The sequence below is a fragment of the Juglans microcarpa x Juglans regia genome, chromosome 3S (assembly GCF_004785595.1).
Source record: "Juglans microcarpa x Juglans regia isolate MS1-56 chromosome 3S, Jm3101_v1.0, whole genome shotgun sequence".
Taxonomy (NCBI): Eukaryota; Viridiplantae; Streptophyta; class Magnoliopsida; order Fagales; family Juglandaceae; genus Juglans; species Juglans microcarpa x Juglans regia.
Window position 1 is genome coordinate 8,881,100 of NC_054599.1, and position 25,094 is coordinate 8,906,193.

The 25,094-nt window shown below is 36.6% G+C and overlaps 2 protein-coding genes and 1 pseudogene across 2 annotated transcripts; all 3 read left to right on the forward strand.

Moving 5' to 3' along the window:
• The first annotated feature begins 2,188 nt into the window (after positions 1–2,188).
• Positions 2,189–6,074, forward strand: LOC121258202 (aspartate-semialdehyde dehydrogenase). The gene is made up of 7 exons (XM_041159604.1): positions 2,189–2,882; positions 3,709–3,795; positions 3,917–3,961; positions 4,060–4,155; positions 4,296–4,397; positions 5,439–5,593; positions 5,680–6,074. The coding sequence occupies exons 1-7, from the start codon at positions 2,322–2,324 to the stop codon at positions 5,759–5,761; spliced, it is 1,128 nt and encodes a 375-aa protein (XP_041015538.1). The 5' UTR covers positions 2,189–2,321; the 3' UTR covers positions 5,762–6,074.
• Positions 6,075–9,877: 3,803 nt separating this feature from the next.
• LOC121258664 overlaps positions 9,878–25,094 on the forward strand; it is a 42,586-nt pseudogene continuing 27,369 nt past the window's right edge.
• On the forward strand, positions 11,740–16,550 carry LOC121257566 (RNA-dependent RNA polymerase 1-like). Its single transcript, XM_041158618.1, has 5 exons — positions 11,740–11,913; positions 12,065–12,351; positions 12,965–14,814; positions 15,340–15,490; positions 15,576–16,550. Exons 2-5 carry the CDS (start codon positions 12,124–12,126, stop codon positions 16,392–16,394), a joined length of 3,048 nt encoding a protein of 1,015 aa, XP_041014552.1. The 5' UTR covers positions 11,740–11,913; positions 12,065–12,123; the 3' UTR covers positions 16,395–16,550.

The following is a 25,094-nucleotide window of genomic DNA, read 5'->3' on the forward strand; positions in this document are numbered from 1 at the left end:
ATTAATATGTTAGCGATATTTTTTGGATTAGGTTATGACTCTGCTACGGTTTGGGTTTCAGTCTTAGATAATACTCTGCAAAAGTCAGGTAAGCGGTACTTCTATGTTAGATTTTGCCTAAATGGACTAAGGTTGATTTTATAAAAAATGTGCATATTTTGTTATGTAAAACTTGAAAACAATTTCAGTCATTTTTTTGCATAACTCATTGTATCTGAATAAGAAAAAAAAAAAGATATTTTGTCATGACTAGGGTAGACATGAATATTTTTGGCACTTTATTTCTTAACTGTATAAAAAGAGTGAATATGAAATCTGAAAGTTTTATACATGATGATACGAATATGATCTGTATCTATTTTGTGCTCTGTTATGAAATGATATTGCATAAAAACTCTAAGGCATAAGATTTTGTTATGCTTTAAATTATGGTCCCGGCATGGGACATAATAGTGGTCTCCGGCCTCGCCATGGGATATAATAGTGGCATCCGTTTTAAGTGCATCCATCACCTTGGTGACGAAACAGTGATATATTCAGCTTGGTTAACCGAAGACATGCACAACCTTACCACGGGGGTAAACATGTCCTTTGCTTATGTTTATGATGATTATGCTTGTGCCTATGACCTTTTATATTTTATTATTGTAATGGAAAGTTTGTAAAAATACCACTATCATATTTTGAGAACTATCTGTTTCTACATTATGTAATTGACTCATGTTTACACACTAGTATAAGCTCGCTGCTTATTGAGTTGTTGATAAGTCACCCAATTATCTTTATTATTTTTTAGATGATTTGGATGTTTCAGCTGAGAATCAAGAATAGATAGTATGGATGTGATTAGTTGAGTGTAGTGGAATAAGTGTCAAAGGGTACTGGTGATTCGTTGAGAGATTTATTCACTTCTGAATTTATTGTTATTTTTAGTAGTATTTTTGGAATATTGATGACTTTTATCAAGACTTTGGGGATATTCTTTATTATCTATGTTGGAGAAATTATTGGATGTCTCTGTGGAGGAACATATACTTTGATTAGAGGAGTTTCATGTGTTAAAGAACTGCTTCCTGTGGTATTTGGAGTCGTATCTATATTGTTGGGATGTGATTCTAGGTGACTGGAACTTACTACCTATTTTTACGGGTACGGGACGTTACAGTATGTCTGCATAATTAGAAAGTCTTACTGCTTTGCATGACTTTTCTTAAGATGAAAAAATTGTAATGTGTAGATGGCAATTGGGATACCTGGTGGAGAAGTTATTAGTAGGTAACGAAGGATGGAAACCCCAACTTTACATAAAATTGAAACATTAAGTATGGAAGATACTCATTGCTTTAACAAAGTTGGCTTTTAATTTAACCACATTTACAATTAAAATGTCCGAATCCAACTTCTGGATTCTTTTGCCCATGTTTTTATGTTTCATGCATATACTGCATCTATTATAATGGAATTCTTTTAAGGTCCCCTACCTCATTCTCTTGTATTCTTAATTTTAAACTTGATGAAAATCCTTAGTTAAAAAAATAAAACAATTATCTTTATTTCTATTATGTGGCATTTTTGTCATTCAGTTCAAAATTTAAGTTACAATTCATCCCTAATTAAATAGATAAAAGAAAAAGGAAGTATATAACGTGATAGGTTGGATATAAAAAGTCTTGAAAAGAGTAAAATACGAAAATGGTACCTATTATTTTTATTATATTTTTTCTCAAATTTTCTAAGGTGCCCACTTGACTTATCAATTAAAAAAAAAGAAAATATTTGATTTACAAAAAGAACTTAGAAAATAGGCTAGATGTGGTTATGATATATCGGATTATCAATTATTTTTTATTATAAAATAAATTTAACTGATTATGTAAAATTATTTTAATTTATAAATTTTTTTATATAAAAAAAATATTTATAATTATGAATTATATAATTATCGTGTAATCATTTTAAAAAAATATATATAAAATTTACTAAAAAATTATTTTTTAATAATAAATTTAATATTTTTTTAATTTTTTAATAATAAATTTAATATTTTTTAAAAATAATTACGCAAATTTACAATAATTACGTGCAGAATTAATCATAACCAAAACCAAAATAAAAAAGATAAATAAATTACGATGAAGTTGTGGCGACAAGTTTGACTGTGGAATAGTTATAATTGGAAGAACAAATAATGGCAGCCCAATCAACTCAACCGCAGACGCTTCGCAAAACTAAAACCCTTTCGAAAACAACTGTCTGTCTGCACCAGCCGCCGCTCCTCCGTTTCTGACACATACAACTCCTCCACACACATCTCAGCTATAATGGCCGCCGTCACCCACCATCCCTTTCTCTCCTCCAAACTCCGGCTAACCACCAAGCCCAATCCCAGCCGTATTGGCCCCACAGCGGTGCGCATGTCCCTCCAGGAGACGGCGCCTTCGCTCGCGGTCGTTGGCGTCACTGGCGCCGTGGGTCAGGAGTTTCTCTCGGTGCTCTCTGACCGCGACTTCCCCTTCCGCTCCATCAAAATGCTTGCTTCCAAGCGCTCCTCTGGGAAGCGACTCACCTTCCAGGGCCGCGACTACACCGTCGAGGAACTCACTGCAGATAGCTTCGACGGCGTCGACATTGCTCTCTTCAGTGCCGGCGGGTCCATCAGCAAGGAGTTCGGGCCGGTGGCGGTGGAGAGGGGAACCATAGTGGTGGACAATAGCTCCGCATTTCGGATGGAGGAGAAGGTCCCATTGGTGATACCAGAGGTGAATCCCGAGGCCATGGATGGGATCAAACTCGGAACGGGGAAGGGGGCACTTATTGCCAACCCCAACTGTTCCACCATCATTTGCTTGATGGCCGCCACGCCTCTTCATCGACGAGCCAAGGTGAGACTTTATACATGGGTTTATTTGCTTCGTCTTTTTGATGCACTGTATGCACATGTGAATTGAAACAGGTTTTTCTGTATTGATATTGCTGTAGGGATTCATCTAGTCTCTGTTTTTAGCGTAAGAAGCGCATTTTCGACTATCTTGTTTATTTGACTGGGATTAGTGATTCAGCTTTCTAACCAATTATTCTCTTCATTTCGTAAATTTGTGAGTGTTTGGAAAGTGTTAGTTTTTGGGGAGATAGATCTTTTATTTCTACGCTCAAGAGGTACATCTTACAGGCATGCGGTGTTATTCGAATATCGTGATAAAGTAATTTTATAAGAGTCGCAGCAGAATTTCGGTTGGCTTGAGTAGGGTTTAATTTTAGAAAAATGATCTTTTATTGCGGTTGCACTTTTATTCTAATTTTTCATTTTATTATCGTATATTTCCTAACAGGTATCAATTTTATTCAAATTTTGGAGTCTTGTGGTAATCGAGCTAATTAGAGTGATGATAAAAATGCAACCTTTTTGTACAACTATTTTACAACTGCATTTTAAACGGAGGGCATTTTTATAAAATTGAGTTGTTGGAGTGTCATTATTTTATAAAAATGCATCCATTTAAAAGAGTCACAAAAAGTTGCAAAAGAGTTGTGTCCCTTCCACTACTCTTATAATTATGATTCATTGTTGGGGTTGTGTTTCTTTCACGATTTTAAGAAAATAGTGAATGCATCAAGCAAGTTACCTTTAGTGGTGTGTCTGCAGCATACTGTTGCATGTTTCACCACGTCTCAAAACCCGCTTACTTTGTTGGTCATTGAGTATTTCAGGTACAACGCATGGTTGTTAGTACATACCAGGCCGCCAGTGGTGCTGGTGCTGCTGCAATGGAAGAGCTTGAGCTGCAAACTCGCGAGGTTTTTTTCTCTTACACCATTTCATTGTCGTTTTGCAGTTTGACATTTATTTCCACAGGAAGTGGATCAATCCATCCCCGGGTTATTTATTCTAAAAGGATTGTTTCCCCTTTTTTATAAGGTCCTGGAAGGCAAATCACCAACTTGTCAAATCTTCAAGCAACAGGTCTGTCAATTTGTTGTCGCAGAATACCTGCTTTTATGACGGCTCCCATATTCTATTCCATCTTTTCCCTACCTCTGAAAGACTTTCTCCATCTGCAGTATGCTTTTAATTTGTTCTCGCACAATGCACCTGTCCTGTCAAATGGATACAATGAAGAGGAAATGAAATTAGTAAAAGAGACAAGGAAAATATGGGTAAGTATCGAAATGGTATCTTTTACTTCATTCTTAATATCATCTTATCAGTGATAGGTTGAGTTACTGCAATTTCCTTTGGTGGATGGGAGAACAAGTCTCTCTGGTCTTATACCAAATGATTCTTGTACATTTTTCAGAATGACAAGAATGTTAAAGTGACTGCCACATGCATACGAGTTCCTGTTATGCGTGCACATGCTGAGAGTGTAAATCTTCAATTTGAGAACCCCCTTGATGAGGTAATGATGTGATCCTCTGAATTATAAACCGCATTATTCTTGTTGATTTTTCTTTATGATAATATCTGTTGATAGAACAGATTTGATTTGTTCTCTTTTAAATATCATTACTAGGGAAAACATAAAAATTGAGGTGGATGATATTTTATGCAATGTTCTAAAAATATATATATATATTTTTTGCAATGTAGGTCTTTGTTGTGTTCATTTTCAGGGATGGGTTCATTTGTAATAGGTCATTTGTGTTTCTTGCATTTTTTTTTTTTTTTTTTTTTTATTGAGTTATTTGGTTTTATAACAAGGGGATTCTTATTTCTGCCGATGGTACTTCAAACTAGCTTGAAGAAATGAGCGATTAGATGTACTGACCAATTCAATTTTTCTTCTTTGGTCAGTATTGATATCATGAAACATGAGCACCTGTATAAAGGATTGGTCTGTTTTGTTTGATTTGGTGCCTGCATGTATGCTGCTTGTTTGTTTTTCATTTTTCATTTTTTATTCTTTCTGTAATTAGCATCTTTCCTTTTCCCTCTCTTTGAAAAGGAAAATAATTGATATAATTACCAAAGGTGTTATAACTATCCAGTTTAGTACCTCGGTACATTTTGCATCTTTTCTTATATAAAAGAAACTATCTCATTCAGTAGTTGCCCTCATAAAATTGCTTTTCCTGAATATTGGACTTTTTAGCATGTTATTATATACAAAGTAGTCGGCTGCAAATTTGAGTTGCCTTCTGCAGTTCCTTTTTTCACTTTTTAAGTTGCCGATGCTTGGTGGTCAAGAAAGAAGCGGTTTATCACCCTCCAAATTCTTTGCATGGGGTCCCTACTCAAAATCCTAAGCATCCTACGCATTGATGGTCCTATGATTGCTGCACAATAGTGGGGGTTTTCTCCCTCCCTCCCTCCTCCCTCCCATCGTAGTGTCATTTTGGTTATCATCCCATTTGATCTTTGGAAAGAGATTTTGGAGAATTATAAAGAATTTCTACTTGAAGGTCCAACTCTTAATTCATTGAGTTTCTCTGTTGTCCAGGACACAGCCAGGAATATTCTGAAGAATGCTCCTGGTGTAGTGGTTATTGATGATCGGGCATCAAATCTATTCCCTACTCCATTGGAGGTGTCAAACAAAGATGATGTTGCAGTTGGCAGGATCCGCCGCGATGTGTCTCAAGAGGGGAACCATGGGTGAGACTAATTTATAGGCGATATTGTTTCAATCATTACCTCTCTGCTTTGACAAACCTTAATACTAATGGAATACTTCCAAGCAGGCTGGAAATTTTTGTCTGTGGCGATCAAATACGCAAGGGAGCAGCACTCAATGCAGTTCAGATTGCTGAGATGTTGCTATAGTCCACCAATTGTTTTCAGTGATGAGATTTCAATTATGGATTTACCAGTATGGGTGAGATAAGATGCATTTAGTTTTTCTTCATGTAGTTTTCAGATGCGGATATCGGGGATATTGTTCCTCATGTTGAGTTGAGAAAAATGAGTGCTTTTGTTTAGTGTAACCTCTAAATGTCTAAAACATGTTCATTATGTTCATCATGTTCATCGTAGGCTTTCATTAAGTTGCTTGATGTTTTCAGTTTAAACTGAAATTATATACCTGATCAATCCTTAATGGGAAGATTTTGTAGTAATAATTTGTGGTACAGAATCAGAGATGCCCTGGAATCTCTTACTGTTGCTTTGGATACGTAGGCGATGAGTGTCGATCTCCAACACTATGCAATTGTTGTTAAAATATGTGAATTTTGTCTACCACAATCTGTAAATTCCTTGCACTTACAATACCAGAATTTTGCCGGAACCTAGGTTTGGTTAATTAAGTGGGATATTTGATTGAATTTTACATGTGATCTTTGTATTTTCAGTCAGGTTGGTGGAAAATTGATGTGAAAACTGGCAAGCTAGTCGGTCACACTATAATATTCTTCCGAGATGGATGCCTGCATCTGCATGTTTATAAGATAATAAATGAATTAAATCAGTCGTAAATCACCCCAAGAATGGTGTCTAGTGTCTACCCTTCTCAAGCAAGGAACTTCCTGGTGTTTCTCAAGCTACTCCAATTTTTTAATTTTTCAATTTCAATTTTAATTTTTTTATATAGATTCTATGTGTATGAAATTTGAATTATTCTATTTTCTTTTTATTCTTATTTAAAGAAAAATCTATGTGAAAGTAACATTTTTTTCGATCTCTCTCTCTCTCTCTCTCTCTCTCTATATATATATATATATATATATATTTTCTCCTATATAGATTCTAGTATAATAAGTTAATAACACATAATACTAATTTATTAAACTATAATTACATTTAATTAAACACTAAAAAGTCTAGTGTAGAAATAAGGTATAAATAAGGTAGACACCAATATAATATAATAATATGTAATACTATTGTATACTAATGTATAATTAGACACTAAAAATAATATGTAATACTATAGTATTATAACATATAATTAAACACTATAATATAAGTGCATGTTTGGGATTACGGTGGGAAATATAGTTGATAGTTTTAGGACTTATAACTTAATAAGTTTTACTATTAAAAAATTATTTACTGTTTGGTAACTATATTTAAGCACTTTCAAACATGTTACATTTGTTTGGAAACAAATTTAAAAAATGATTTCTAATATAGAAATTATGATTATTTGAATTTTTAAAGATTATGATAATATTCTTGCAAGTTTGAAAGTTGTAATTATCTGAAAATTGTATGAGTATTTTCGTCCATTGATATTTTTTTTTTCAGAATTTGAATTACGTTCCGCATTATCTAGAAAAAAATACGTTTGAGGAAAAATATCAAAATATGTACTTTTTAGCTTATTTGAAATTAAAAGTGCTTTAATATGTAACATCCAAACAACCTAATTTTTCCATTAAAGAGCTTTTAAGACTATTTAAACACTCTTTGAGACTCCTACCACAATCCCCAAAGCAGGCCCTAAGTCTAGTATAAAAATAAATTAGATATTAATATAGAAGTAAATTAGTAGTAAATGATTTAATTCTAGTTTTTAATTTTTTGAAAATATTCAAATTTGAAACGCTACAAAAAATTGATTTTTAAAATGGACTAAATATGAAGGTAAAAAAAAGTTAAAGCTAAAAATCTAAATCCGACTCCGCTTCGATAAGTCAAATTTGAAATTGGATCAGAATCTACACAAGTTCAAATCAGAGTCGAAATTAAGATTTGAATTCTGACAAAATTAGAGTTTGACTAAGTCAGCTCACCCCTATCCCTCATAGTGGGAAGATTTTATATCATGCATACATGCCGAAATATATGTTAATACGATGGCTTCTACTATCCTTTGCCTTACAAAAGAAAAGGTTTTAAAAAAGTTAAAGGAAAAATCTTGGTATTAGCTGGTTGTTGGGCGCACCTCACACTCCATGTGGCAGACTAGGTTCACTAAAAGTGAACTAGACCTGCACCTACTCCGAACCCCTCTGGGTACATGGTGTTAGACCTTCACAGTGGAGTGATTAGATAGAGCTAATTGTAAATCAAGATTGGATCATTACTTTTGGAAAAACTTAAGAAGAGGATTAAAATTCTGTTTCTTATCACAATCAAATCTTGCTTTGTGTTCAATCCATAAGTAATGATTCTCAGTATAGAATGAAGTTATGGAGATATGACGCATGCTGGAATCTAGATGAAAAATGCAAAGAAGTTATTCTAAATTGTTGGGGACCAAGATGCATAACACTTTGATAGTCTAGTAGCCTTAACATGCTCTTTGAGTAATTGTAGATCAACTTTGAAAGGTTAGAAGACAAATATGCAGATGAAAGGAGACAATTTCGAGTATTGGAGGCAAAGCTGAAGATATTACAGAATGATAGAACTCAAGATTTAATGGATGAGTTAAAAGTGGTACAACTTGCAATGAATGTGCTACTAGAAAAGGATGACATGAGATGCAAGCAAAGGGCAAAAGTTGATTGGCTAAAGTATGGAGATCGTAATACTAAGTACTACTACGCTTGTGCCAAGTAGAGAAAGTTAACTACATCTGTAAGATTGAAAGTGGGAATGAAATTTTGTAGCAAGACAAGAGTGGCATAAAAAATGACTTCACATAGTAAGACGAGGGTATTGATGCTTGCTTATTAGTCCTGGAAAAGATAGTAACTTGTGATATGAATGATACTTTGACCAAAATCTTCAAGGCAGAGAAGTCATAATGGCTTTATTTCAGATGTTTCCGTACAAGTCACCTGGTCCATATGGTTATTCTCCATCATTTTTTTCAAGCTGATTGGGAAGTTGTTGGAGATAAGTAATGCGAGAGTGTTTTACAGTTTCTTCGTGATAGAGATTGGCTGAATTTGGATGTTGAACTGAGTTAAGTTGAGTTTAGATAAAAGTTAAAAGTTGAATAAAATTTTGTTAGAATATTATTTTTTAGTAGTATTATTATTTTGATATTTGAAAAAATTGAATTATTTATTATATATTTGTGTTGAAATTTAAAAAAATTATAGTAATTAGATATGATAAGTTGAGATGAGTTTGAGATTCAAACTAACCCATATGTCCATCAATGAAACTTTCATAACTCTTATACCAAATTCCAAAGAGCCTGTCAACTTAACAGACCACCATCCCATAAGTATGTGTAATATACTCTATAATATTATACACAAAGTTTTAGCCAATTGACTCAAGCATAATTTGCCTCATGTTATGTCGAAAAATCAAAATGATTTTATTCCTAGTTGTCTAATTATTGACAATGTGTTAGGTGCATATGAAACAATACTTACCATGAATTCTTGCTTACAAGAGAAGGAAGGTTATATTGGCAATGAAACTTAATATGAGTAAGGCTTATGATCGAGTAGAATTGACATTTTTAAAACTTGTGATGGAAAAAATGGGATTTAGAGTGAGATGAATAAATTTGATAATCGAGTGTGTAACATCAATTTCTCATTCCATTTTAGTCAATGGAGAACCACAAAAACCATTTCTACACTCGGGATCCGTGAAGGAGATTCTATTTTTCTCTACTTATTCATCCTCTAAGCTGAAGTGGAAGGACCGATCCTTGCTAGTACTGTAGCGAGACTGGTACTTGGCGGCTCACGAGCAACATATAGACTAAGAGTTGTTTGGATTCAAAGATGGGTTGAGATGAGTTGAGGTGGTTTGTAAATAGTAGAATAAAAGTTGAATTGTTTATTATATTTTGTATGAGAAATTAGAAAAGTTGTTTTGAGACTTGAAAAAGTTGAATTGTTTATTATATTTTATGTGAGAATTTGATAAAGTTGTAATGATTAGATGAGATGAGTTGATGTGTGTTTTAAATTCAAACGAGGCCTAGTTGCCCATCACTCTTTCGCTCTTTTATGAAGGCCCTTTCTATTCTCTTTCGTCTATGGTTCCTCCATAAGAACAGTGAATGGTATACTTACACATGCTAATATGAATGGTATTCTTACTAGTGTACCAATTTCAAGAGGTATGATCCAGGTTCCTCATCTATTCTTTGCTGATGATTGTTTGCTTTTCATCAAAGCAAACTCTTTGGAGTGGAGTAAATTGCATGACATCTTAGCATGTTCTGAAAGGGCATCTGGTCAATAATTTAACTGTGATAAGACTTCAATCCATTTCAACAGAAACACAGACATAGAAGTTAGAGACAATACTCAACATATTTTAGGAATTCGATCTACTAGCAGCTTTGAAAATTATCTTGGCTTACCATCTATGATGGGAAGAAATAAAACAATTTTGGAGGCTACTGTAAGCACCATCAACCCACTTCCCTTAATAAGCTTTTCCAATCATTTGGACATGTGTAAGGCTATATGATCCAATGGTTAGGTGTTGCTTCTACTCTTTGCTTGTAAACCAGCTATTGATTGGTGCTAAAGGGGCTGAGTTTGTAGAAAAATAAGTGAAGAAATGCTAGCTTGATGTGCTCAGCATCTTCATGTCCCTCCTTGAGTGAAGTCTCGTCATAGTTACAATTATGTGTCATCATCATAGTGGGAATATGAGCCAAGCTTGGGCCTCAAGCTTCATTTAGTTGTAGACTAACTTGTTCCTCGAGTTCCATTAAGTTGTAACTAACCTTGTCCTCCAAGAGTTTCTCTAAGCTTGGGCCTCAAGTTTCCTTCAAGTTGGGCCTCAATATGGGCCTTGGGTTGGGCCTCACTCTGGATTTCAAGTTTCATTTAGTTGGGCCTTATCTTGGGCCTCAAATGTTTACTAAGTTAGACCTAACTTTGGGCCTTTCTTGGCAAGTTTGGACCTCAAACTTCTACTAAATTTGGACCCATTTCTTACCAATCTAACCTCCACGGTTACAATTTTCATTGAGGTGGCAAGTCCTCCTATGCCACGTATTTTCCTCCTGTTTGGCCACTTGGCATCACATTTTCTCAAATCATTTTGTCAAATTATGATCAAATGACTCAATAAAATCCAAGAAGTTTGGTTCCCTCAAGGATTATAAGCCTTCATCACTTGCTTCATCCACATGACCTTTGTCATCTTAATCCTGACAGCAGCACCTCCGTTTTCGGAGGGTTCCTATTTATTTATTTTTTCCCGAAACGCTGCTTACTCAAGACAACGAGCTCAATTGATTTGAGTCAACCCTTGCGCAGCAAGAAGGAATACCCCCCCAGCTCTCCTCGTTGCCCAAGTTTTCACTTTTTACCTATAGATTTCTTCTCAGTTTCATCATTATTCTTTTTTGGTCCTACCCTTCGGGAGCAAGAAGGAATCACGGGTAACAAAGTAACACAGACAATACCCACAAAACAGATCATTTCCATAGGCCCCACCAACGCGTTAATTGCCAAAGAAGGCTTAGAAAACTTCGGCTGGGGGTAGTTTGTTAACAGTCATCTTTTGGCGCCACAGCTCTCATCCATATATAGTTTGCTCACGAGCCTTGGTTTTTTTTCACACCAGCAATTCTACACTCAGTGCTTTCCTCTCAGGTCAGGCTCTCTCTCTCTCTCTCTCTCTCTCTCTCTCTCTACATTTCACCCCCTTCAATTTCTCTCAGCAACGCCTGTTCTTCTCCTCTCATAGATAATGTATCATTGAAGCCTTTGTCAGCCTGATGGTTTTGAGTATATATATTGCTATGAAAACTGAATGTTGGGTGGTTTCAGATTGGCTTGAATTGTCCTTTTGCTTTTGGATTATGGTGTTTTTGATAGCTAGTTTCTTTCAAATGCAGTAATATGTATCTAATTGTCAAATGCATGTGTTATAGTTTTCTTAGTTGACTCTGTTTGCTCTGTGTAATGAGTATTTTCAGAAAACAAAGTGTAAAATTTCTAAGAATAGTTTTTAGGAGTTCCATGGATAAAGAAGCATTGAAAATGCTAATTGCAAGCTTGATCTACTTGTCTTTAAACTAAGTTGTCCTTGGTAAATGTATCTCAAAGAAGAGATCCACTTTCACCAATGACAATCATACAGAGATGTCTCTTATGGTAAATTTTTGTCTGCATTTCCAAATTAAATATAAATATGTAGGTAATAATATCAAGGCAGTGCATTGAATTTTTTTATTTTCTGTAATCAAGCATTCAAGTTCTAACTCTGTTATTTTTTTCCCAACTATTGTCCATACTGAAAATGCAGTTGAAGCTTGGGACTCAAACTTTGATATTGTGCCAGAGCCAAGGATCTTTCTATACAGCATGGATAATATAGTGCTGCGCTTTGGAAATCAGGTTTCGAGAAATAGTTTTTCTGTGCTCTGGGAGCAGGAAGATGTCTTTGGGAAATTTGATTTCAAGATGAGAAGATTGTATTTCTTTTTTTCCCATCTTTCCATAGAGTACAAGTTTGAAATCTCTTATGAGAACATTGGGAAGATTGAGCTATCTCGTCCACGTGGTCAAGCAACAAAGTTTCTTCTCATTCAGGTTAGCTGGTGAAAAATTATATTCAAAATGACATTTCATCAAAAGTAATACTAGATATAATCGCAAATTCCGCGCACTCTCCCTAAAAAATGTGGAGTCCATTTCAAAGTAGATTTTTTCGTGTGAATAATAGATTTGTCTACTTTTTTCAATGGGCTTGCATGAAAATTGCACACCCAAAGACAGTACAAATAATTTTCCTTTCATCAATTACGTACTACGTAGTACATGTAGGCATACAAAGCTAATCATCTTGTCTCTCTTATATGCATAGGTTGCTATACTCTTTCTTATTAACACTCTTCGAGTTATTGACATCATCTATTTAATGAAAAATAAGTATTTTTCAACCATATAACACCAGGATCAGTAGGTCTTTAGTGGAAGAATAAACGTGTAGCCCTTTCCAGTTTCTTGTTATGGGTTGATATCATGTGTATAGTCTTTAGATACTTGAATAAAATATTTGTTTCCACAATTCTATGATCTCATTCTAGTTACAAATAATTTCATGTCAACATTACATATGTTCATAGATTGGAACTAATAATTTTTGTGTTGAAATTGCTACTTTTTCTTTTTTCACTAAATGAATTCTTGTTTATATTCCTAGTTATTTGGAGCTCCAAGGGTTTATGAGAAAGATGTATCTCATGGTCAACGTTTTGAGTGGGTCCGAGGAGTTGATTTCACTCCATCGAGCTGCATTGGCCAATCTTATGCTCTATGTTTGGTGCTTCCAAATAAACTTCGGCTTCCGAAATTGTACCTTGATTTTGTCCATTATGAAGAAAATGAAGACCGACTTGAATTGATGGAAGGTTCTCCTTTCTCATGCAGTTCAGGTCTTGTGCCCATTGTGAACCCACCCACAGGCTTTGACCTGCCATATAATATCTTATTTAAGATCAATTCCTTAATTCAGCATGGGTGTGTTCCTGGGCCAGCAGTTGATGAGGATTTTTATCGATTGGTCGATTCTAAGAGAATTAAAGTTGAGCACATAGAATTTGCCCTGGACAAACTTTTTCATCTGAAATTTTGCTGCTATGAACCTGTGAAATGGCTTAAGGAGCAGTACAAAGGATATGCCACATCCACACGACTTCCTAGAACCACTGCTATTTCTTTGGATGATGGGCTAGTATATGTACACAGGGTTCAAATTACTCCATCTAAAGTCTACTTCTGTGGTCCAGAGGTGAATCTCTCCAACAGGGTCTTGCGCAATTATCCTGAAGATATTGATAATTTTCTGCGTGTTTCTTTTGTTGATGAGGATTTGGATAAACTTCGATCGATAGCTTTATTTTTACGAGCATCTTCTACAAATGAGGGAAAGGGAACAAGAGTTTATGAGAGGATAATATCCACTTTAAGAAATGGCATAGTTATTGGTGATAAGAAGTTTGAATTTCTTGCCCTTTCATCTAGTCATGCACGGGATAATTCTGTTTGGATGTTTGCTTCAAGACCTGGCTTGACTGCAGCAGATATTAGAGAATGGATGGGTGATTTTCAAGATATTAGGGATGTGGCAAAGTATGTTTCCAGACTCAGCGAATCCTTTTGCTCTTCTAGAGAAACTTCCAGTGTTGGTAGAGATGAAATTGAAGTTATTCCTGATATAGAAGTTAATAGTGGGGAAGCCACATATTGTTTCTCAGATGGCATTGGGAAGGTATCTGAAGAATTGGCTTGCAAAGTGGCAACAAAGTTAGGCTGTAACTTTGTTCCATCAGCATATCAGATTCGATATGGTGGGTACAGAGGTGTGGTGGCTGTTGATCCAACATCATCGACGAAGTTGTCATTGAGAAAGAGCATGTTCAGATACAAATCTCTTGACACAAAACTCGGTGTTGTGGCATGGAGCAAGTTTCAGCCTTGTTTTCTGAATCGCCAGATAATCACTCTTTTGTCTAACCTTGGAGTGAAGGATCAAGCTTTTCAGAAAAGGCAAAGGGAGGCTATAAATCTACTGAATGCCATGTTAACAGATCCGTTGAGAGCACAAGAGGCACTGGAGATGATCTTCTCAGAAGACATCACAAAAGTTTTGAAGGAAATGCTTTTATGTGATTACAAGCCAGATGCAGAACCATTTCTTTCAATGATGCTTCAAGCATTCCATGCATCTAAGTTGATGGACTTGAGGTTTAGAACTTGGATTTTTGTTCCAAATGGAAGATATATGATGGGATGCCTAGATGAAACTAGAACATTGGAATATGGTCAAGTATTTCTACAAGTTTCTCGCTTTAGTAGACAGCTTTGTAACCAGTCATCCCATATGTTTACTACCAACAGTTCAAACCAAAATAACTACGTCATTGAAGGCGAGGTGGTTGTTGCTCGAAACCCTTCTCTACACCCAGGAGATGTGCGAGTCTTGAAAGCTGTTAATGTGCCAGCTCTACACCACATGGTGGATTGTGTTGTTTTTCCACAAAAGGGAAAGAGGTAAGTTTTTTAAATGCAATAGTTGGTAGTTCTAAAGCATGGAATCCTATTAATGTGTGCACTAACTTGCACCAGAGATTACACATAATCCTGTAGCAACATAAAATTCATCACATCCTATTAATATTCATGACTGCCTTTTTGTATTGTTATAATGTCTATAGAAATCTAATGTAAACCAATAGGTAAAACAGTGAAAACTATTATCCTTGAGTAGAATCTGCAATATATACGTTAGAATACCATATAGTTAAATTGTCTTTTTGAATTGTAATGTAAAATATGCAATTTCTAAACATTCTAGATTCAGACTAGACTCTGTTTTTACATTGCTTTGTCATTTCTTCCTATGCTTATGAGTTGAAAAGGTTCCAAATTTGTTGGCGTACTCGTGCCATTGCTTTTTTTTTTTTTAATTGTTGTTTGGTCACTTGCCTTGGCCATATACAATTACTCAAAAGTCATATTCAGTATTATTTCTGTATACACTCTTTACTAACATGATTTGAAAATAATTGTGTTTAGACCTCATCCAAATGAATCTTCGGGAAGTAATTTGGACGGAGATATGTACTTTGTCTCTTGGGACTGTGATCTTATTCCTCCTCTTCAAGTTGAGCCAATGGAATATGTTGCAGCACCGACCACACAAGTTGATCATGATGTTACAATAAAGGTATCTAACCTCACATTTCCATGACCTTCTCGACAAACTTTCTTCCATAGCTAACATATAAAAGCCTCTAATTGTTGTCATGCAGGAAGTAGAGGAGTATTTCCCTAACTATATGGTCAAAGACAACTTAGGAATCATCAGAATGGTCCACAGTGTTTTTGCAGACAGGGAGCCCCATGGGGTAATGAGCCATGAATGTATGGAGCTTGCGAAGCTACACTCAATTGCCATTGACTTCCCGAAAACTGGTATTGCAGCCGAAATGCCTCCTCATCTATACATCAAAGAGTATCCCGATTTCATGAAAAAGCCTAATAAACGTACCTACAGATCGAGATCTATTATCGGAAAGCTTTTACAAGAAGTGGAAGCCATTGCACCCCGCACAAGTCTTGTTAAAGCCTTCACTTTGGAATCAGCAAAACTGCATTATGACCGTGACATGGAAGTAGACGGCTTTGAGGTCTTCCTCAGTGATGCTTTCAAAAACAAAACTGAGTATGATTACAAGTTGGGGAATTTGATGGATTATTACGGGATTAGAACTGAAGCTGAAATTCTTAGTGGCAATATTTTGAAAATGTCAAAACATTTTGTTGGGAAGAGGGATCTGGATGCAATTAAATATGCTGTAAAGTCGTTAAGAATGGAAGCCAGGACTTGGTTCAATGAGGGAAGTAGTGCAGACAGTGCTGATAATGCAAAAGCAAAAGCAAAAGCATCAGCATGGTATCATGTCACGTATCATTATACTTACTGGGGTCGCTACAACGAGGGATTGAATAGGGCTCATTTCCTTAGTTTTGCATGGTGCGTTTATGACCAACTTATGCAAATCAAGAGGGATAAATTAAGCGTAAAGGCTTTAAATCTGTCATCGTCGGAGCATCAATTCAATCAATAGTTTCATTTCTCTCAACAGCTTGTATGAATGTGACAGCTGTTTGATATGACTACTATATTTCCTTTGCTTTGTACTGTTATTGGTATTTACTTGTAAATGCTCCCGGCAGATGTTTGGGGCTAGAGCATATGTTTTAGTTTCTGTTGTGTTTAAATAGATTTCCAGTTTTGCATGTTTTTATGGTTCCGCAATATATAACAATTGGTTTGGAATGTTGATATGCTGTCGACAAGCATTGTGAGAATATAATGATTCTCCCTCTCTCTCTCTCTATTTTTTATTTTTTTTAATATAACAATGGTTTTAATATATCTTTCCGCGATTTCACGAAGCTCATAAGATCGAAAGAAATTCATTTACTAAATTTTGGGTGGGTTGTTAAATCACCCTAGTTTTACAACTATGAATAAATATTTCAATCATTATGTTTATATTTATATTTACTAATTGATTTTCAATGTGTTTGATGTTTTAATTGTTTTCAAAACCTATCTGACACCCTCTTCCCATAAGTTAGGAGTGTCATGTGCTTTTCATAAAAAATAACCTGGCAAGAGATATCATATTAATAACATGAAATTAGCATTTATTTGATAAAAGATTTTTCTAATAAAATGTTCCAAAAATATTAAATGAATAAATTGAATAAAATTTTTGTCATAAAAGTAAATTTTATTCTAGGAAGTCTGAAATTAAAACAACTGCTCCTTCTAATCCTGGCCTGTTTGCTCGTGTTAATTATCCTCACCTGGGTGGTTAAAAATATGAAATAAACTAAAATGAGTCGAAGACTCAGCAAGAAATCCATCACAATGTGAACATAATAAACGTAAGATTTTCAAAAAAGTTTTCATGCTGAGAGCTTAAACTTATGACTATTCATGCTGATATTTATGTTATGCATGATTGATTTATCTAAATTAACAGACTGATCTGATTTAACTGATTGATCTGACTGGCCAACACACTTAACCCTGTGTGTGAGGTTGTGAATCGGCCTCACGTCCCGCTGCAGCAGGGGGAGCGCTGATAGTATTATGACATACTATGGTGGACCATGCTTGAGTCCGTGGCTTGTAGTACATCCACCTTGAAATTGCATTGGTATCATGCATCTTAATGACCATCTGATTAAACTGATATGATCTTATCTTGCACTTGAAGTTAAGATAGCTTATGTGTCTTATGCGACGTGAGATGCATGATTTACATACTCATGTAAATACTATAAATTCCTAAATCTAAACATGATGCTGAATGACATGATTTGGTGTTGTGCTTGATGACATGCTTGCATATGACGTGAGTGGTACATAAAAGTGGTTGCAAAGAACTGACGCTAATAATAATTTTATATAAGTTGAACTGTGATGATCCTAATTTATGATCAAATTACTTTCCTTGTTGCATTGCTTCTTGAATTTTACTTCATAGCTCATCACCTATACAAAGTATTAAATGTTACTAAATATATTTAGGAAAACATGTCCTGAAATCATACTGTATTAAATTCATATTGTATAAAATAATCAAACAAATATTCTGTTTAACACCAAAATCAATGAATACTTATATCTTAGATTACTTAAATACTAACAACATATTTTTACCTTCAAACTATAATTTTTTAGAATACTCAGGCTATATTCAATTCTATTAAAATAAGTCATGAAAATTTCAATCATTAAAATAGGTTTAATTTCTTATAATTAACATAATTATTTAATCTTATAAGAAATGTAATAAATACTAACATCGTTTAAATATTCTAAACATGTTTTTTTATTTTAAATTTACAACTTAATAGCATAAATATATCAAAATCTATTATAATAAACATTAAAGATGCATTTCATACAATATATTTAAAGTGTTTAAAATAAAAAGTGAAATAAAAAGGTTTGAGGGCATTTTTGAAATAACAAGTAAACATGCAGGGTATTTTTCTGAAAAGCTGAGACCAACCAAAGGACTACACGGTTAAGGGTTTTTTATGCACATTTCGTATGAATGGAATTTCTGTGATGTAAGTGAATGGCATGTACGAAAAGAGAAAAACAAAGAGAAAGTTAAATCTCATAGCAGCTTTACAGAAGGCAAGCAACTTTGACTTGAAAAAGAAAAGCTACACGGCAAGAAGGAAATTTATGAAATTATACCTTGAATGGCATGTACTAAAAAGGAGAGGAAAAGCAAATAAACTCATGGCAGCAACACATTTCTTTTAACACAATAGAGGCTTCAACAGAGTGTTCAGGCTCACCGTAAAAGAAGTAGAGAGCGATGGAAAGGTGGCCGGAATGAATTCATCAGCAGCAAAAGTTTCTGTGCGTGATGGCAGAGCTGTGAGGTGAGAGAGAGACTGTTCGGTGTTGTTAGCTAGAGAAAGAAATGGTGGAGGGAAGGAGAGATCTCATGATGGAAGCTTACCAAGAGGGAGAAAGCGACGGCCGTTCTGGATGTCAGGACAGAGATCAACGACGACAAGACGGGATGGAAGAGACATGGGTTCACGCATGTGGGCTCTCTTTAGGTGGTCTTTTGGCGAGATGGTTGATGTAGATTCTGTTTGTCGTGAGGGACTTGTCAAGGATACGTTACCTTAAGACGTTTCCTTAATACTCGGCTTGACATATTGACCTTGATCTTAGGAAATTCATTTGCACAAAATTAATTTTTTCCTTTTATACATATTGTAATTGTCAATATATAGAAGAAAACTCACCTCAATTAAGGTGGTGACTTTGCTCAAAATATTCACATGGTATCAGAGCCTTTTCGGATTAACCTCCATCGATCTCTCTTGCTTCCATGGCTGCCGAAAACACCTCACCCACCCTTCTTCCTTTCTACACCATGATTCACATGGTAACCATCAAACTATCCTCCTCTAATTACCTCCTATGGAAGAGCTAGCTTCTTCCTCTCCTTGAAAGCCAAGAACTCCTCGGACATGTGGATGACACTCTTGCACCACCTTCACGTTTTGACCATGTTGGCTCTCAGACGCCAAGCATCAAACCCTTAGTGTGGAAGAACACTGATCAACGCCTCTTGAGCCTTCTGCTCTCCTTTCTCCCGGAGGAAGCCATGGCTAAGGTTGTGGGCCTCTTTACCTCACGTGAGGCTGGTTGGCTCTTGAAAATACCTTTAGTCACCGATCAAAGGCTAGAGAAATTCGTCTCAAGGACGATCTGCAACTGATGAAACGTGGGACACGTTCGGTAACAGAGTATGCTCGGGCGTTGAAGGCTCTTTGCGATCAAGTCCATGCCATTGGTAGACTCGTCGACGACACTGATAAAGTTCACTGGTTTCTCTGAGGACTGGGTTCCGAGTTCACCAGTTTCTCTACTGCTCAAATGGCACAAACACCCCTGCCTTCCTTCACTGACTTGGTCTCCAAGGCTAAAAGCTTTGAGCTTTTCAGAAGTCTCTTGACTCCCCTGGATCCCCACCTGCTGCCGCTTTCACAGCTTCAAATTGTGGCCACCAACGCCCAAATTCTAGGAATTTCAATCGGCATCAACAGGGCCGAAACCCCTCTTCCAACCACGGCAATGGCCGCTCCAACAATGGGCAGGGACACCGCCCACCGCACTGCCAGATCTGTCGGCAGGAAGGGCATTATGTTGACCGGTGCAACCAGAGGTATGCACGGAAAGGAGACACTATCTGTACTACAGCTCATCTTGCTAAGGCTTTCAATGCCTCCTGATCTCTTAATGGGCCCAAGCCCAATGATTGGTACCTGGTCATAGGGGCTTTGGCCCACATGACACCGGATCTCTCCCACTTGGATCAAGCAAATAATTATACGGGTAAGGATCGTGTAATTGTAGGGAATGGTGCTTCCTACTAATTACCCACACTAGTACCATCTTTCCTATCCCAACACTTGATTTATTGGATGTATTAGTTGTTCTTCGTCTCATGAAAAATCTTCTCTCAATTAGTAAATTAACATCTTATTTTCCTCTCTCTGTTACATTTACTAATAACCTTTTCTCTATCCAGAATCGTCAAACGGGACGAGTGGTGGCAACAGGTAAAAGAGATGGCGGCTTATATGTGCTGGAGTGCGAAAATTCCGCTTTTATTTCTGTTCTTAAAAATAAAGATCATGCCTCATATGATTTATGGCATGCTTGTCTTAGACATGTGAGCCATTCTGTTATTTCTTTTTTAAATAAAAATGGTCATCTCCATCTTACCTCATTATTGACTTCTCCTTCATTATGTGACACATGTCAAATTGCAAAGAGTCATCGCTTGCCTTATTCTCGTAATGAATGTCGCTTGTCTCATGTGTTGGGTCTTATTCATTGCGATATTTAGGGTCCCTCTCCAGTCAAGTCAAATTTGGGAATTATTTATTATGTGTTATTTATTGATGATTATTCCCGTTTCACTTGGCTTTATCCTTTGAAATTAAAATCTGAATTTTACAATGTCTTTCTTCGTTTTCAAAAACTTGTGGGAAAACCAACATTCCACCCACATCAAAACTTTTCAAAGTGATGGTGGTGCTGAGTTTACAAGCAATCGCTTCAAAGCGCACATTAGCACCTCGGGTATTCACCACCAACTCTCTTGCCCATATACACCCGCCCAAAATGGTCGCGCTGAAAGAAAACACCGACATGTGACAAAAACAGGCCTGACACTTCTTTTCCATTCCCACCTTTCTCCTCGTTTTTGGGTTGACGCCTTCAGCACTACCGCACACATCATCAACAGTTTGCCCACACCGCTTCTTGGAGGTATGTCTCCCTTTGAGCTTCTCTATGGTTCATCCCCAAATTATGAGAATTTTCATCCCTTTGGTTGTCGTGTCTATCCTTGTCTGTGTGATTATATGTCTCACAAATTTTCCCCTCGCACCTTGCATTTTTCTAGGGTACAACCCTTCCCATAAAGGCTTTCATTGTCTTGACCCCACCACCTCTAGGCTTTGTCCGCCATGCCCAATTTGATGAGAACATTTTTCCCTCCAGAGATAGCTCCCAGGCTCAGACCCCTTCCTCTTTCCATTTTTCACATTTCCTTGAACCAAGCATGCCTCATACCGACCCACTTCCATTGTCTCCTATGCACCATTCTTCGCCTGTTACTCAATCCAGATCTAACCCGTGTGTTATTTGCACTGACCCACTGGACGAGTTTTTGCAGGTTACTGGCTCTCTTGTAGGTCCTTCTTCCCCGCCTCAGGAACCTCAACCACCTCATGTTGCTTTTGATGTTACTCCTGCTCCAACTCCTCCGTTGAGTTCTCATCCCATACTCACCCGAGCTAAAGCTAGCATTGTCAAGACTCGTCATCCGACGAATCTTAACATTCTAGGATCTTATGGACTTCTCTATGCTCTTCTCGCCTCCACTGAACCTAAAGGATTCAAGTCTGCTGCTAAGAATCCTGCATGGCTTGCTGCCATGGATGAAGAAGTTCAAGCTCTGCAACATAATCACACCTGGGTTTTGGTCCCTCGACCTGCCAACACCAATATTGTAGGTTCCAAATGGGTGTTCTGGACCAAATATTTGCTTGATGGATCCATCGAGTGACTCAAGGCTCGTCTTGTGGCCAAAGGTTATACTCAGGTACCTAGTCTTGATTACACTGATACTTTTAGTCCTGTTATTAAGGTTACTACTGTTCGTGTTGTGCTCTCTCTTGCTATCACCAACAAATGGCCTCTCCGCCAACTTGATGTGAAGAATGCATTCCTTAATGTCACTCTCACTGGAAATGTCTATATGGAACAGCCTCCAGGGTACATTGATCCTCAGTACCCGAATCATGTCTATCAGTTGAAGAAAGCTCTCTATGGCCTCAAACAGGCTACTAGTGCCTGGTTTCATCGCTTCAGTTCCTTTCTTCTCACCCTTGGGTTTTCCTGCAACCGTGTAGACACCCTCTCTCTTTGTCTTTCATCAGCAGTCTAACACTATTTATCTTCTCTTGTATGTTGTTGATGATATTATCATTACTGGAAACAACTCCTCTCTTCTTGATAGCTTCGCTCCTAAGCTCAATTATGAGTTTGCCACCAAGGATTTGGGCTCTCTCAGCTACTTTCTCGGTCTGGAAGCTACTCACACTCCTGATGGTCTCTTTATCAGTCAACTGAAGTATGCTCGGGATATTCTGACTCGAGCACAGTTACTCGACAACAAGCATGTTCACACTCCTATGGTCATCTCTCAGCATCTGACTGGCGATGGTCCTACTTTCTCGGATCCCACTCTCTACAGATCTCTAGTTGGTGCCCTTCAGTACCTAACCATCACTCGCCCTGATCTTGCTCATGTTGTTAACTCTATCAGTCAGTTTCTGCATGCCCCTACTACATATCACTTTCTTACTGTCAAGCGCATTTTACATTATGTCATGGGCACACTTCACTTTGGTCTTACTTTTCGCCCTTCTGCTGCTTTTGGTGTCCTCGTTGCTTACTCTGACGTTGACTGGGCTGGTTATCCCGATATTCGCCGTTCCACCTTTGGCTACTCCATTTACCTTGGTGATAATTTGGTTTCTTGGAGTGCTAAGAAGCAACCCACTGTTTCCCATTCTAGCTGTGAGTTTGAGTATCGCGGTCTTGCAACTACTATCGCTGAACTCCTTTGGCTCACCCATCTACTTCATGATCTCAAGGTTCCCGTTACCCAAAAGCCTATTCTCTTATGTGACAATAAAAGTGCGATCTTCTTAAGCTTCAACCCCGTTTCTCACAAACGGCCCAAGCATGTTGAATTAGATTATCATTTTCTTCAGGAACTTGTTGTTGTTGGCAAACTTCACACTCAATATGTGCCCTCTCATCTACAAGTTGCCAATCTCTTCACCAAAAGTGTTTCTCGCCTTCTCTTTGAATTCTTTTGTACCAAGCTTCATGTTCGTTCAAATCCAACGCTCAGCTTACGAGGGGTGTCAATGATACGTTACCTTAAGATGTTTCCTTAATACTCGACTCACATATTGACCTTGATCTTAGGAGATTCATTTGTACAAAATTAATTCTTTCCTTTTATACATATTGTAATTGTCAATATATAGAAGAAATACTCACCTCGATTAAGGTGGTGACTTTGCTCAAAATATTCACAAGACTGAGGGGCTTGTGGTGTTTCACAAAGGTTGCATGGCATCTGGTCGAGGCAGTGGTGTCGAAGGATGGACGGTGAAATGCTCGCGGTGGTTGGCAGCTTGCAGAGGAGTTATGGATTGCCGTTTGTTGCTCTCTCCTGGAGGAGACTTGGTGGCTTGCTGGGTGTGCGTGGAGGATTGTTGGCTTCTCTTGAATGTTGTGATGGTTCTCTGCTGGATGTCGATGTGGCAAAGGAAGGTGGTGGAGGTCCTTAGGTGTAACACCCCGCTCCCCAATAAAGACATTTTTAGAATTTTTGGGGAGTCAGTGTGATACTAAACTTGACTAAAAACTTTTCTTTTAATGACGCTCCAGATGCAAAAGATTTCATAAATAAAACAAACTTTATTAAACACTTAAAATTCAAAATAGAGTCTGCGGAAGTACTTGTTTAAAAAAATACTAAAATCTTATATGCTTATCAAAATAATTTATTTAACACTTAAATCATAAACTGAACATGACATAAACTATCTAAGCCTTTGCCTTGCCTCCTTGGGTCAAGTCCTATCCTGCAGTCTCATCCTCATAAATGTTATCACCTGGGGTGGTTCAAAAACATAAAAATATACAAAAATGAGTCAAATACTCAATAAGCAACATATCATAAAGTATACATAATAAACATAAGGTTTCTTGAAAAATGTGCATACTCATAAATACATATATAAATAACATGAACATGAACTTATCTTTCACTTATCATAAGCCGATACCCACTGTTGACCCCCGTGAGTTAAGATTAGCAAATCTAAGCAGATTCTGATTCCGCCCGTGGCCGCAGGTTGTGGAATCCATACATTAGGAAGACATACTGGGTGCACTACCAGCATGTACGACCTGACAATACAATATGCCCTTAACATAGGTCTTTACATATCTTATCATTCATACATCAACATAATCATACTTGCATACTTGTCATATCATAGATTTTAAAAGAAATCGCATGCAAACTTGTCATATTATATCATAGATTTCAAATGAAATTGCATTCTTTCATAAATTTCCTTGATACATGTTTCCTCACATAAAATCATGATTTTTCATAAATATTTTGATGTATAAATCTTCACATAAAATCATACATGGCTTTCATAAATAGTTTAATGCATAACTCTCACATACAATCATGTAATTTCAAAAATCTTTTTATGCATAACTCTTTTAATAAAATCATGAATTTTTATAAATAATTTAATGCATAATTCTTCACGAAAAATCATGGATTTTCATAATTTTATCATGACTTGGATATGTAAAAAGGGGCTTCCAATGGAGGGCGTACATGCATAATATTTTTATAAAAGACATGTCGTTTACCGTACATGCATGTAAAAATGTATGATCATATTACTTACCTCGTGGCGCTAATCCACTATTTTTGACCAATGTTTTGAATACCGTACCGGACGCCGTACCGGTCAAGGCACTGGAACGAAATATTTCGGTACTGGTACCATTTCGGGATAGCGTTTCGGGATAACGTTTTGGGATAGTCGATATATGAATAAATTATATATATAAATATATATAAAAATTATATTCT